Source organism: Sorex araneus, chromosome 2 (assembly GCF_027595985.1).
Source record: "Sorex araneus isolate mSorAra2 chromosome 2, mSorAra2.pri, whole genome shotgun sequence".
Lineage (NCBI taxonomy): Eukaryota > Metazoa > Chordata > Mammalia > Eulipotyphla > Soricidae > Sorex > Sorex araneus.
The window spans coordinates 48,728,726-48,743,454 of NC_073303.1; the positions used below are offsets into that span (position 1 = coordinate 48,728,726).

General features: G+C 46.1%; 1 protein-coding gene across 1 annotated transcript in view; it reads left to right on the forward strand.

Moving 5' to 3' along the window:
- FANCC (FA complementation group C) overlaps positions 1 to 14,729 on the forward strand; it is a 197,057-nt gene that overhangs the window by 126,700 nt on the left and 55,628 nt on the right. Inside the window, exon 7 of the mRNA XM_055126768.1 lies at positions 9,348 to 9,512. Coding sequence (XP_054982743.1) covers positions 9,348 to 9,512 — 165 coding nt within the window. The remainder of the gene's footprint in view (positions 1 to 9,347; positions 9,513 to 14,729) is intronic.

Here is a 14,729-nt window from a genome sequence, read left to right on the forward strand (position 1 = left end):
AATGATTAATCTGGCCTGAGCTCTGTAGTCTGAGTCTGTGGCAAGGTGTTCCCAGGAGAACTGCCCTATCAATGTATCTCTTACTGTGTTCATACAAAAATAACTAGTATTAAGATGTTGATTGAGTTATTGGACTGAGAAAAACACCTTAAGAGATATTTTGCCCATGAGCAGTCAGGAAGGGCTTTGGAATACCTCTAGGTGAGCCTGGTTTCCTTTGAGCCTGGTGGGCCCTCAAGAAGGGCTTTCTTATGGGTAGAGAGATGAGTGGGGAGAGGGAGAAAAGGGGAGTCAGGCAGTCTTTGGAAGAGAAGAGGTCAGAGTCAGAATCCAGAGAGGAGAGAGAGCCCAGGCTGCGAGATTGTGCGATGGAGCAGGGAGAGATGAGGGGAGAAAAGGAGGAGAAGGGCATGAGGGGCGGTGTGAGACGGGAACAGAATAAACGGCAACTGACCAACCAACCGGCTGGCCCTTATTTCCTCCTCCGTCTGCCCCATGGCCTGGGCCGCCTCGACTGGGCAAGCGGCCGGGACCACCTCAAACCCGGGTGGCCAGGGGGAGAGCCATCTGGGCCTCCCCCGGCACCCCCTAGGAGATGTTTTATACAAGGTGTGAGATATGGATCCACCTTCAATTTTTAACTTGTAACACCATCAACTTCTAACACCATTTGTCTTTATTCCATTTCCTACTCTCAGCTCCTTTGTCAAAACTTAGCTGACCGTATATATGGAGATTTGTTCTTGGATATTCTTTTCTGACCCACTGGTCGAGAGTCTTTATTTACTCTAGTACCATGCTATTTTGATCACAATGGCTTTATAAAATTTAGATATCTTAGGTATATTTAGGTATCTTTTTTTTTAAAACTTTTTATTAAATCACCATGTGGAAAGTTACAAAGTTCTCAGGTTTATATGTCAGTTATACAATATTCAAACACCCATCCCTTCACCAGTGCCCATATTCCACCACCAGAAACCCCAGTATACACCCCACCCCCACCCCCTACCCCCTACTGTATAACTAATGAATTTCACTTCATTTTTTCTTTACCTTGATTACATTCCATAATTCAACACAAAACTCACTATAGTTGTTGGAGTTTCCAACCAAGAGAGATAGACCTACTACATTTGATAATTAGTTTTTCATTGCTGGAAATGAAGAGATATGTAGCCCCACTGCTATAAGTACATAACTCTCTCTCTCTCTCTCTCTCTCTTTCTCTCTCTCTCTCTCTCTCTCTCTTTTTCTTTTCCTTTTCCCTTTCTTTTTTTTCTTTTTCCCCCTCATCCCCCTTCCTGCGCCTCATAGTATGGTGTACGCCACGCTGCGTCGGCCAGCGTGGGGCTTTTGCTTAGTTCACAGTCCAGAGGTGGCTGCTACATTAAAAACCTTCAATATTTCAACAAAAACTTACTGTTATTATTTGGAGTTTCCTCCCCAAGTCAGACCTGTTCAAATGGAACCGTTTCACATTGCTGACAACTATAAATGTTAAGTCGCGTCCGCACAGTTTTGGATTTCTGTATAAAGTCCAGGGAAAATTCTGCCAGAAATTACATAGCCCAGCTCACAGTCCCAGTGCATTGCTGTAAGAAGTCTCTGAATTCAAAGTCTTTAGGCGCAGAGTGTCCGATTCGAGCTCAGCGGCTCCGGATTTATCTGGGCCGAGGGCGTGCCGGTTACGCCCCCTTCCCATGAGTTCCTGGGAGCCCCAAAAGTAAAAACCGAATACCTGTGGGTTTGGAGTCACAGAAGATGGCGCCTGTCACGTGGGTACCGCCAGGCCGCTGCTTTCCGTGCAGGAAGACAGGGTGGGGAGGAAAAAAAAATCCACCCCCGGCAGCACGGAGTTGTAGTCCAGTTCGGTGTCCCAGTGCATCGCTATCGGATGCTGCGCTGGGTGCCCGAATGTGTTACATCTCTGGAATCAAAGTCTTTAGGCGCAGAGGGTCCAATTCGAGCTCAGCGGCTCCGGATTTATCTGGGCCGAGGGCGTATTTAGGTATCTTGCTATCTAACTTGATAGATAGTAAGATACCTCTCAGTTTCTTGTCTTTCACTATGATTTTGGCTGTCTTTTGGCTGTGTTCTTTTATGGTTCCACACAGACTTCATAACTGGAAAGTCCTTGAATTTTTTAAACTCAGAATTTAGCAAGAATGAAATGCTAGTATAAGTAAAATTCCCTCTGGACACTTGACATAAAGTGCATCCCTAATTTGCTCTGTTTCCTGATGTTCACTATGGACAGTCTTGCGTTTTCTCTTCATTTTTATTCCCCTTCACTGCTGTCCCTGGTGGTGCTCTGTTGGTGAAACCCCACGCCTGGCTGTGGCGTCCACGGGTCCAGGAACTGTGGGTTGCAGTGCTCACACTCTCGGCTGTGGCTCGGGGCGCCACGGTACACGTATGTGTATGCGTACGCCCACCCTCAGCTGCAGTGCCCACCGCGGGTGTCAGCCCATCCGTCTGCCGTGGCCACACCTGCACAGTCACTTGTGCTTCCGTCTTCAGTCACGGGCTCACTGGAGAGGTGGTCCGAGGTGGCCGGAGGTGCTGCCAGCCTGCACACCCTGGAGAGCCACACGCCTGTGCCCCCGAGATGCCCACAGTAGCGCTGTCCTGGCAGCCTCCCACGCCCTCCCGCCCGCCACCTTCCTCCCTCCTTGGTGTCTGTCGTGTCACAGCTTAGGGTTCAGCCAGGGTCACTTGGTGCAGGTTTGTCCTGAACTGTTGAGCTCAGACATGTCCTTTAGGTCAGTCAGACACTTGGTTAGTTCACGTTTAAGTCTCATATGTACATCTCTATGGCTCTCTTCCTTTTATTTTTTAACAGAAAATCTATACTTTTCTCCCCACTTTTGCCATTTGGCATTTTCGTATTTAAAGTTTATCTTCAAAGATGCAAAAGTTTGCTGGAACATGCAGAATTTCATCCCATGCTTCAGATGTGTGTTTTCTGAGGACCAAAAACCATCAGGGAATCTGTTTAGTTTCTGTTAGCTCTTTCTAGAGGCCTAACAAATGGTCGTGTCACTTGCCACTTTGTAAGATCAACAGTCCAGTGACAGTGTTTACATGATCCTTGCTCTTTGCTCTAAGCGGCCTGGAAGCAGAGACATTCTGGGCTGTGTGAGAGCATTGTCACTGTGTCCGGGTGCGGAGTTGGCTGCACGTGCTTTGGAATGGTGACTGCAGCGGTGTGGTTACAGTGAGTCTTCTGTAGTGGACTCCTGCAGAATCCTTCCAACTGCTGATCTGACGGTGAGTTGGGACCTGATGCTTCATGCACATCAGTCTGAAGTTCTGCCTATTCTGGCTGCAAGTCTGATTCACATTCACAGCAGATTCACTCCGAAACAGGGAGCTCTGAGAGCCCTGAGCAGTCTGAAGACCTTCAGAGGATTCACTGGGTCTGCTTTTATCAAGAAACCTAATGCGCATGAGACTGCAGAGTTATTCAGAAAGTTACCTTGGGCCGTGGTTTAGCTGCTTGGACGGTGGGCCGGCCTGGGTGCTGGCGAGTGCCAGGTCACTGCTTCCATCTGCCCACATGTTAGTGGCACTCTCGGACTCTCCTTCTCTTTCCTCCCTCTTAGCAGTTGTAGTTGCAGCATCCAGAGGCGGCCTCCTGGGTGTCGTGCTTCTGGGAGGTCACTCCTTTGTTGTGGTGTTGGGAATCCACCTGCCACCTCATACCTCTGAGCCATGTCCTCCGGCCAGCTCTCACTTTGTGGGGGAGGAGTCACACCCTCTGTGTTCGGGGTGTTCCCTTGGCCCTGTGCTCAGGGATTACTCCTAGTAGTGCTCCGGGGACTATATGTGATACCAAGGATAGAACACAGGTTGGCCATATGCAAGGCAAAACACCCCCTCCTCACTTTTTAAGAGAATGACATAAAAATTGTACTTCCAAGTCTTCTAGAGAAGAGAAATGAGGAGTCAAGGCTGTGGAAGATGAGCTTACCACCTCTTTGGTCCCCAGAGAGTACCAGCTTCATTATGGCGCCATAGTTTTCAGTTTTTAGAACTATTAATAGAGCCCTTATTTGATTAAAAACTATTCTTGATTCTGTTCAAAATGCAGCATGAAAAAACACGCTGTATCACATGTATAAATCCTTGCATTTGCAGATACACATATGCATGCACAATATCCTTTCCTCCTGTTCTCACTGTAAACTTATAGATTTCAAAAACTAAGGTACTTACAAGACAAACTAGGTGTACATTTAACAACTACAATATTAGACTCAAAACACATTAACTAACTTTAGTATATAAATAACCTCCATGATGGTGCATTTGAAAAAGACGACGAGCACTGTGGAGGATAAAGAAACCTTAGTGTTTCCTAGAAGTAGGAAGAAATAAGAAGTGAAAAGAAACTGGTTGGAGGACTGGGCCACACCCAGCAGTGCTCAGGGCTTCTTGTCCAGTGCTCAGGTGCAGCCCCTGGCTGTCCTCAGGAGCCTGAGGGTGGCGCCCAGGGTGAAGAGGGCTCACCCATGTGGAAGGCAGGTGCTTGGACCCTGCACTGCTGCTCTGGCTCTGGAAAGTAAATTTTGGAAGAGGTGAATATTTGAAGAGAAAAGGCAAAAGAGAACCTTCAGGTAGCCCGGTAATTGTTGGCGAGAGTGTCCTCACGTTCACTTTCTGTTTCCAGCTCCTGGAAATGACAGAATTCTGTCAAATATAGAATACTATAAATCAAGTAAATTTTTATGACCCTTTTTCTTTATTTAATGACCTGATGACAAGGCTTAAAGGAGCAAGGTAGGATCTTCTTTTTTTTTTTTTCCTTTTGGGTCACACCCGGTGATGCACAGGGTTTTTTTTTCCTCTTTATGGGTCACACCTGGTGATGCACAGGTGTTACTCCTGGCTCTGCACTCAGGAATTACTCCTGGCGGTGCTCTGGGGACCATATGGGATGCTGGGAATCGAACCCGGGTCAGCCGCTTGGAAGGCAAACCTCTTACCCGCTGTGCTATCACTCCAGCCCCATTGAAGGATGTTACTATAGCCCAAATAGCAAATAAAAGGACTACTACAAAAACTAAAGGTTGGGCTAGAGAAAGTACAGGGGTTAAAATCACTTTCCTTGCATGTGGCACCACACATGGTCCTCGAGCACTTCAGGAGAGACCCGGAGGGCCTCTGGGTGTTGCCCCAATACAAACAGGAAGTGAAGGTGGCTGTGGACAGAGCTGAAGGGGCAGGAGTGCACGCTCTGGCCACAGCTTGCTGGCCACTGCAGTAACAGCAGCCACGTCACGGCGCTCAGATTCTCTTCCAGTGGCCCCAGAGACGCCTTGTTTACACGAGGAAGGAAAAAATTGTCCACCTACTAGCCCTCAACTCCCTGGGGCCTGGGGGTGCAGCGGGGAGCCCAGCCAGCACCACACCCTTCACCTCCCCAGAGTTACTAGGCGTGGACTTCAGGTGAGGGGGAGGGGAAAGTGAAAATTCCAGAAAAAGTAAATTAAAAAGCCACTAGATACTAACTGAAAGCCAGCACTTCAAGGAAAGAATGAAGGAAGTGCAACAAATAGAAGACGAGTATATTAAATGTATTGCCTAGACCAAGCAAATTGATTTCTTTTTAAAAATCAAAAAATTGGGGGCTGGAGTGATAGCAGAGTGGATAGGGCATTTGCCTTGCACGTGGCCAACCCTGGTTCGATTCCCAGCATCCCATATGGTCCCCTGAGCACTGCCAGGAGTGATTCCTGAGTGCAGAGCCAGGAGTAATCCCCATGCATAGCCGGGTGTAAGCCAAAAAGCAAAAAAAAAATTAAAAAACAATTTTTTTACTGACTTCTGGCTTCGGGAATACAGTGTCACACCTTCTAGGTATGAAGGTCTCCTGCACGCCCCCCCCTCAGTCCTGATACCATGACAGGCTCAGAGCCCTGCACCCTTCCTCCCTCCTGCCTCCCTCCTGCCTGCCTCCTGCCTGCCTCCTGCCTGCCTCCTTCCTCCTTCCTTCCTGTCTCCTTCCTCCCTCTCTCTTCCCTCCTGCCTCCCTCCTTCCTCTGTCCTTCCTCCCTTCTTCCTGCCTCCTTCCTTCCTGTCTCCTTCTTCCCTCCTGCCTCCTTCCTCCTTCCTTCCTGTCTCCTTCCTCCCTCCTGCCTCCCTCCTTCCTCCTTCCCGCCTCCTTCCTCCTTCCTTCCTGTGTCCTTCCTCCCTCCTTCCTGTCTCCTTCCTCTCTCCTTCCTTCCTCCGTTCTGCCTCCTTCCTACCTCTTTCCTCCTCTTCTCTCCTTCCTCCCTCCTTCCTCCCTCCTTCCTCCCTCCTTCCTCCCTCCTTCCTTCCTTCGTTCTGCCTCCTTCCTACCTCTTTCTTCCTCTTCTCTCCTTCCTCCCTCCTTCCTCCCTTCTTCTTCCTTCCTGCTTCCCTCCTTCCTGTCTCCTTCCTGCCTCCTTCCTCCCTCCTTTTTGCCTCCTTCCTACCTTCTTCCTCCCTCCTTTTTGCCTCCTTCTTGCCTCCTTCCTCCATCCTTCCTCCTGGTTTTCCCCACCAGGCTTTTACGAAGGCAGAGTTACTTTTGCTATGTTGACCAGTCCATTTGCTTTATTTATACTGTGAATATGAGTGAAACCATCTGTGATTGTCTCTTGTATCCTGATTTCTTTTGCTCCATGTAACTGTGATCACTTCCATGTCCTTCTTCCCTGTGTCCCAAAGTGCAGGTCTTCTTTTTTTTTTTTTTAATGGCTGAGTGGTAGCCTATAAGATATATATACCACAATTTATTTAATTTAATTTTTTTAAATAGCAGTTCCTTCTCTTTTTTCCTCTACTACTAACTTTACTTTGCTCCAACCTTTCATTTGAGTCTATGTTGTACATGATAGTTGCCTCCTCCACAGCTGTACACATGGGTATTGATTTCTGTTAAACGTCTAAGCTGTGTCATTTGTAAGTTCAGATCACTCACATTTTGAGTAATTATTGATATATGGGGGTTATTTATTGCCATTCTACCTTCTACTTTCTGGCTATTTTGTATTCTTGGTGTTTCTTTTTCTAGTTTCTTTCTGCTTTCCATTTGGATTCTTTTTCTTGGTGGTTCTCTCAGTTTCCTCGGCTTTTCTTCGGGAGAGAGAGAGGGAGAGGGAGAGGGAGAGGAAGAGGGAGAGGGAGGGGGAGGGGGAAGGGGAGGGGGAGAATGCGTGCTTATGGATTCTGATTCTATCCTGTTCTTTCTGCCCTTGATGTAGTTGTCCCCTTTTTCTTGTTTGTATTTCTGATACTATATACTGTTTATCACCATACTTAGTTTATATTATTTTTTCCTACAAAAGAATTTGAACTTTTCTTACAGTGTACATCTGGTGGAAGTAAACTCCACACTACCTTTTGTTTGTCCCCATCATATTTGAATGATGATTTGCAGAGTACAATATTCTTGGCTGGAAGATTTTGTTTTGTTTTCATTTTGTTTTTGTTTTGGAGTCACACCTGGGGTACTCAGCTTCTCCTGGCTCTGCACTCAGGGATCACTCCTAGCATGCTCTGGAGACCATCTGGGGTGCTGGGCATCAAACCCGCATCGGCTGTGTGCAAAGCAAGCCCTCTTCCCTCCGTACTCGCCTTTCACCTGGCCAACCAGTTTCAGTCCCCGCATCCCGTAGGGTGCCTTGAGCCCTGCCTGGAGTGATTCCTTGAGTGCAGAGCCAGGAGTAAGCCCTGAGCACTGTTGGGTGTGGCACTCAAGAAAACCCAAAACAAACAAAATAAAGAGTTGTGTCTATTTCCTTCCACTTTATCATCTCCTGTGGCATTTCTGACAGAAATCTGACAGTTTGCTCAATCTTTGTGTGTTATGTATTTTTTTTACCTAGTAGTCATCATTTTTTTTCTTTACCATAGAAAAAAATAGACTTTTGATAATTTATCATTAATGTATGTTGATGTGTTTTACATTTTCAGTTTTGGGTCTTTACTCGGTTTCCTAGAGTTTTTGTTGTTTTTGAATCACATCTGGTAGTCCTTGGAGCCTACCCAGAACTCAGTACTTGGACATCACTCCCAGAAGTGTTCAGGGGACCACGTGGTACTGGGGATCGAACCGGGCCTCCGACATGCATAGTAGGCTTTGGACACGGGCAGCAGTTTTCTCTCTCCAGGGCCCATTCACTTTCTGGAGTACTGAGTGCTCCCGAGTTCCAACCCTTTGCTGAAGCCCTGAGAGCTGAGTGCTCCCGAGTTCTGACCCTTTGCTGAAGCCCTGAGAGCTGAGTGCTCCTGAGTCCTGACCCTTTACTGAAGCCCTGAGAGCTGAGTGCTCCCGAGTTCTGACCCTTTGCTGAAGCCCTGAGAGCTGAGTGCTCCCGAGTTCTGACCCTTTGCTGAAGCCCTGAGACCTGAGTGCTCCCGAGTCCTGACCCTTTGCTGAAGCCTGAGAACTGAGTGCTCCCGAGTTCTGACCCTTTACTGAAGCCTGATGACGGAATGCTCCTGAGCGCTAACCCTGGCCCTCTGTGGTGTGTGATTCCTGCTGCAGCAGCTCGACAGTCTGGACTTCACCCAGACAGGAGTGTCAGCTCTCCTCCCCTCTCCCGTTCCTACCAACATCATGGGTCTGGGTGCCCCTGTTCAAATATGGAGGTGCTTAAATTAGACGCCTTTTGGCGATAAATTGGTGATAGTTGTAGAAGCTACAGAGATGAGTTTTGGTGATGCTCTAAGGGCTCATTCCTTGGAGCAGTCCCTGTAACTGAGCAAGCACTTGCCTCCTGCACTCCTCTTGTTTCTGCCCCACCCCCACATTATTCCCTCAGCCCTGCACAGTCAGGTATTGTCCCCCCGCACCCCCAATTTTTTAAAGAATATGACATCGCTTGTTTCCCTGGGAGGTGGAAAGCTATTCCAAAGCTTGGACCAAACAAATGAAATAATGCAGGGGTTGCTGGGAGCACTTCTGACAGATGAGGGCAGAAGTAGGGAAACAGTAGCCCAGAGCACGGTCAGTGCTGCAGGTACAGGGAGTGTTGAGATGAATGGGCCGTCAGATGAAAGGGCAATGGTCACTGCTCTTTGAGGCGAGTGGCTTGAGAGGAAGGGACTTGTCATGTTTTATCCTGAATATCTGAGAGTGAGCACTGAGGGAAGAGACAGTTTGGAAAAGTAATTAAAGAGTTTGTTTGGGTCGTGCCAGAGTGCTGACGGGGAAACTGAGGCCGACCGCCCAGGGAGCCCTCCAGGAGCACCCATAGATGGCGCCACACCGGGGCAAAGCAAGGGATCTCTTCCCAGCTTCTTCAGCCTGAGATTTTGTTTTGAATTCCTTGTGGCCTGAGAAGTTGAACAGTTATTCCTTTATGCCATAGGATGACACCTGAACGTGTGAAGTCGCTGTCACAGGTTTGTGTCCCTCTTGTTGCTCTGCCTGATCTTGGACCTTTGGTGAAGGCTCTGCTCACGTGCCCTGGATGTGACCCACAGGAAGTTCTCTGTCCTGAGTTCCTGGATGCGGTGAATGAGGCCTTTTTGACGTAAGTGATATTCATTAATCCTTTCTTTGGGATGCAGTTTCCAGATGTTGCGATCTCAGTATCCCAGGTGATGCCCCTAAGACCTGTTGAGAGTTTGTCCCAAGCCAGGAGTTCTGGCTCTCGGCACTGTGCCCAGTTTGCTGTGTCAGCCCCACATACACTGCCCCCTCCAGCCCAGCCCCCGCCCGTGGAGACATCCTCTGAAGGGCTCTGCCCTGAGAAGCTGCTTCTCTGTCGCAGGCCAGAAGTCACCACAGACTGATCTCCCCACCCGCCTCTCTCCCTGCCCCCTGTGCGTGCCCAGGGCGCTGTGGACCTGCCCAGTGGTGCTGACAGTTGGGCACAGATGCATGGCCTAAAGTCCCAAAACCATGCAGTTGCTGACAGCTGTACTCCACCTTCTTCACTTACTGAAGGGCCTATGGAAATCCTCAGATTTCAGCCTGGCAGCACCGGGAAATTCTCATTAAAACAAGGGGCAGAACCAGGGGCCTAAGCAGCTGAGCCCTGGTAGGAAAGGTCCTGGTTCTTCCGGACTCCAGAACCAGGTGTGGTATCAGAAGATGCATGCATGAAGCCAGCATAAATAGTGCTGAAAATCACATTACCTTAATACAGCCTTTAAAAAATAATAATAAAAGCTGTCGAGGGTTTCAGTATTTATTCTTTATCTCTCAATAATTACTCCATATGAAATTTAAAAATATTGCTCCCTGTTAAAATAACCATTCAGAACGCTTGTTTTGTTTGAAATACTTGAAGAAATTCAACCTATCTAGATATTTTATTGGAAACAAGAAGTATTTTAATAGTTATTTCAGATTATTGTGAATAAATTCATTGTAAAGTTTAATGTGAAATTAAAATCCTCTTCATACTTCTTAGCATTAAAAATGGCTGGTCTTTGTTACATTGGTCTCTGTTAACATTAAAGTCATTGATCTATGTTACATGAATCTTTTGCTTAAGTAGGATTTTGTAGCTTTATGCATGGTTTGGACTGAAGCGATAGCACAGTGAGTAGGGCGTTTGCCTTGCATGCAGCCAACCCTGGTTCGATTCCTCTGTCCCTCTCAGAGAGCCCGGCAAGCTACTGAGAGCATCCCACCTGCATGGCAGAGCCTGGCAAGCTACCCATGGCATATTCAATATGCCACAAACAGTAATAACAAGTCTCAAAATGGAGATGTTACTGGTGCCCGCTCGAGCAAATCAATGAACAACGGGATGACACTGTAGTGCCTTGCATGATACATTTGGAAAACATTGGTTTTTATGAAGTTAAGCAGATCTTCCAAACACTGACATATTTCATTTTATAGTATTCACATTTTCATTATTTCCATCATCACTGATCACATCAGAAATGTCTTAAATATTGAAAATCTGTGAAATTTTGTTGGCAGAAACAACTTTCCAGATTGAAGTTTCTATCCTAAAATAAACACAGTAGGCTGGCTTCCCCTAGTCACGAGGTCACTCCTGGCCTTTTGCTTAACTGGAGATTCTCTGCCAGCCATTCCTGCAAGGAAATTTTCATTTTTAAAAAGAATGCCTCATTGACGTGACAGCTCAGAGACTGTTCTAGTAAAATAGCCAGTGCTCTGTAGCAGAAGTGTTTTAGTTGCACTTCCCCTTCACAACGCAGATTTGTTTTATAAAAAGTTTTCTCTGTGGAAAACTTCCTAGCCCCACGCTTCATCCTGCTGTCGGGACAGGCCGGCGGGAGTCCAGAGCTGCTGCGAGTGCGCTGGTGCCGGGAACAGCGCTGTCTGCCGTCTGCTCTCTTTGTGCTGCTTTGACTTCATGCTCCCTGAGCAAAATGTCAACTGAGTTCATTTAGGAAAAGATGAAATTCAACACTTTTTGTGTTTCTGGACTATTTGTACGTTAACTTTTTGAGACATTTCCAAGCTAGTTCTCTTTCATTAACTTTAAACCCCAAGCCAGTGGGGCTGGAGAGAGTGTAGCCAATCAGGTGCGGGCTTGCCTGAGGCTGATCCAGGCCGTCACCACACTCTGCAGGTTTCTCCAGGCCCCTCCAACCCCAAGGACCATTCAGGGTGACCCCAAAACAAAGCAGCACTTACACGTCTTGATTCACAACAGCTTTAGCTACCAGGTTTCGCACGTCCTACACCAGACTGTTCCTCCACAGTAGGTCGGCTCAGCTCTGCGGACCAGTTCTCAGAATCTGTCGCCTTTGGCCACTTGTTATTCACTATGTTTCTTGATGTCCCACATTTGAGAAAGACCATTCTGTTGCTGTCCCTCTCCTTCTAACTTCATTCAGCATGATTCTCTCCAGAACCACCCATGTAGTGTGAAATTTCATGAGCAGTATTCATTGTGGATAGGTACCACAGTGTCTTTATACAGTCATACCTTCTTGGGCCCTTGAGTTATTTCGATTTGGACAGTATGGCAATGAACTTAAGAGTGAAAATATTTTTTCAGAATAGAGTTTTTTGGAGTAGATGACAAGAAGTAGAATTGCTGGGTCATATAGAAGATCACTTCATAGTTGTTGAAAAGAAGAGTTCATTTTTTTTTTCAATACTTGTGAGATGCTGTGACTTACAATACTGTTAATTATCCTTCCATGTCCCGTGGCTCCTTCCCACTCAGCCTCACCCCAGATAAGTTGACAGAATCTCTAGTTCTGATGTCTTTGGCCATTGATGTTCTCTTACTGTGCTTCTTTTTTTAAAAAAATTATTTATTTTTTAATTAATGAGTCACAGTGAGGGTACAGTTACAGATTCACACATTTTTGTGCATGTTTTTCCCTCATGCAATGTTTGAGAGCCCATCCCTCCACCAGTGTCCATTCTCCACCACCAATGAGCCCAGTATCCCTCCCACCTCCCAATCCCATTCCCCTGACCCCACCCCACCTCTGAGGCAGGCATTCCAATTTGTTCTCTCTCTCTCTCTCCTTTTGGGTGTTGTGTTTTGCAATAGGGGTATTGACTGGTCATCATGTTCAGTCTCTAGTCTACTTTAAGCACAAATCTCCCTTCCCACGTGGGATCTCCAATCACATTTTACTTCTCTATCTGGGATGACTTTCCCCCAGCGTGTGAGGCCAGCTTCCAAGCTATGCAGCCAACCTCCTCGTATTATATACTACTATTCTTGGGTATTAGTCTCCTACTCTGTTATTTTATATTCCACAGATGAGTGCAATCTTTCTATGTCTGTCCCTCTCTTTCTGGCTCATTTCACTTAGCATGATACTTTCCATGTTGATCCACTTATATGCAAAGTTCATGACTTCATCTTTCCTTACAGCTGCATAGTATTCCATTGTATAGATGTACCAAAGTTTCTTTAACCAGTCATCTGTTCTTGGGCACTCGGGTTTTTTCCAGATAATGGCTATTGTAAACAGTGCTGGGATGAACATATAAGTGCAGATGTCAATTCGACTATACTTTTCTGTTTCTCCAGGATATATTCCAAGAAGTGGTATTGCTGGATCAAATGGAAGCTCAATTTATAATTTTTTGAGAAGCGTCCATATTGTTTTCCAAAGGGGCTGGACCAGTTGGCATTCCCACCAGCAGTGTAGAAGGGTCCCTTTCTCCCCACATCCTCTCCAACAGTGGTTGCTTTTGTTCTTTTGGATGTGTGCCAGTCTCTGTGATGTGAGGTGGTATCTCATGGTTGTTTTGATCTGCATCTCCCTGATGATTAATGATGCAGAGCATTTTTTCATGTGCCTTTTGGCCATTCATATCTCTTCCTTGGAAAAGTTTTTGTTCATTTTTTGATGGGGTTGGATATTTTCTTCTTTTAGGGTTCAACCAGTGCTTTATATACCCTTGATATCAACCCCTTATCGGATAGGTATTGAGTGAATATCCTTTCCCATTCTGCAGATAGCCTTTGTATTCTGGTCACTGTGTCTTTTGCGGTGCAGAAGCTTTTTAGTTTAATATAGTCCCATTTGTTTATCTCTGTTTCTACTCGATTGCTTAGTTCCGTGTTATCTTTGAAGATACCTTTAGCTTCAGTATCGTGGAAAGTTTTGCCAACCTTGTCTTCAATGTACCTTATGGATTGTGGTCTGATGTTGAGGTCTTTAATCCACTTTGATCTGACTTTTGTGCATGGTGTCAGGTCAAGGACTAAGCCCATTCTTTTGTATTAGGTTGTCCAGTTGTGCCAGCTCCATTTGTTAAAGAGGCTTTTCTTGCTTCACATCTCTTGTTCCCTTATCAAAGATTTGATGATCATACATTTGGGGTTGTGTGTAGGGATATTCCACCCTGTTCCATTGGTCTGTGGCTCTGCCTTTGTTCCAATACCATGCTGCTTTAATTGTTACCACTTTGTAGTAAAGTTTAAGGTTGAACAGGGTGAAGCCTCTCATCATCATTTTCCCAAGATTTGTTTTAGCTATTCGTGGGCATTTGTTGTTCCATATGAATTTCAGGATTGCTTGATCCATTTCTTTGAAGAATGTCATGGGTATCCTTATAGGGATCACGTTAAATCTATATAATGCTTTGGGGCTGGAGCGATAGCATATCAGGTAGGGCATTTGCCTTGCATGCGGCCAACCCGGGTTCGAATCCCAGCATCCCATATGGTCCCCTGAGCACCGCCAGGAGTAATTCCTGAGTGCAAAGCCAGGAGTAACCCCTGTACATTGCCAGGTGTGACCCAAAAAGCAAAAAAAAAAAATCTATATAATATTTAGGGGAGTATTGCCATTTTGACAATATTGATTCTCCCAATCCATGAGCAGGGGATATGTTTCCACTTCCTCATGTCCTCTTTTATTTCATAGAGTAGCATTTTATAGTTTTCTTTGTAGAGGTCCTTTACTTCTTTTTTTTTTTTTAAAGAAATATTTTATTGAACCACCGTGAAAACAAGAAAAAAAAATACAAAGCTTTCAGGTTTAAGTCACAGCCAAATACTGATTAAACCACCATCCCTTCACCAGTGCACCCGTTCCACCACCAAGAACCCCAATACACCCCCCTCCCACCCCACCCCCCATCTAAGTACCTAATGATATTCCCATTATTCTCTATATATATTGAGTACATTTCATATTTCCATACAGAACTCACTATTGTTTGGAAATTTTCCCCAACAATCAGGCCTGCTGAATAAGCATCATCTAATAATTTCTCTTCCTTGGTAAAAGTGAAGACCTTGAGTCCGCGCGGCCGCTATTGCGCGGTTTTGGGTTTCTAATAT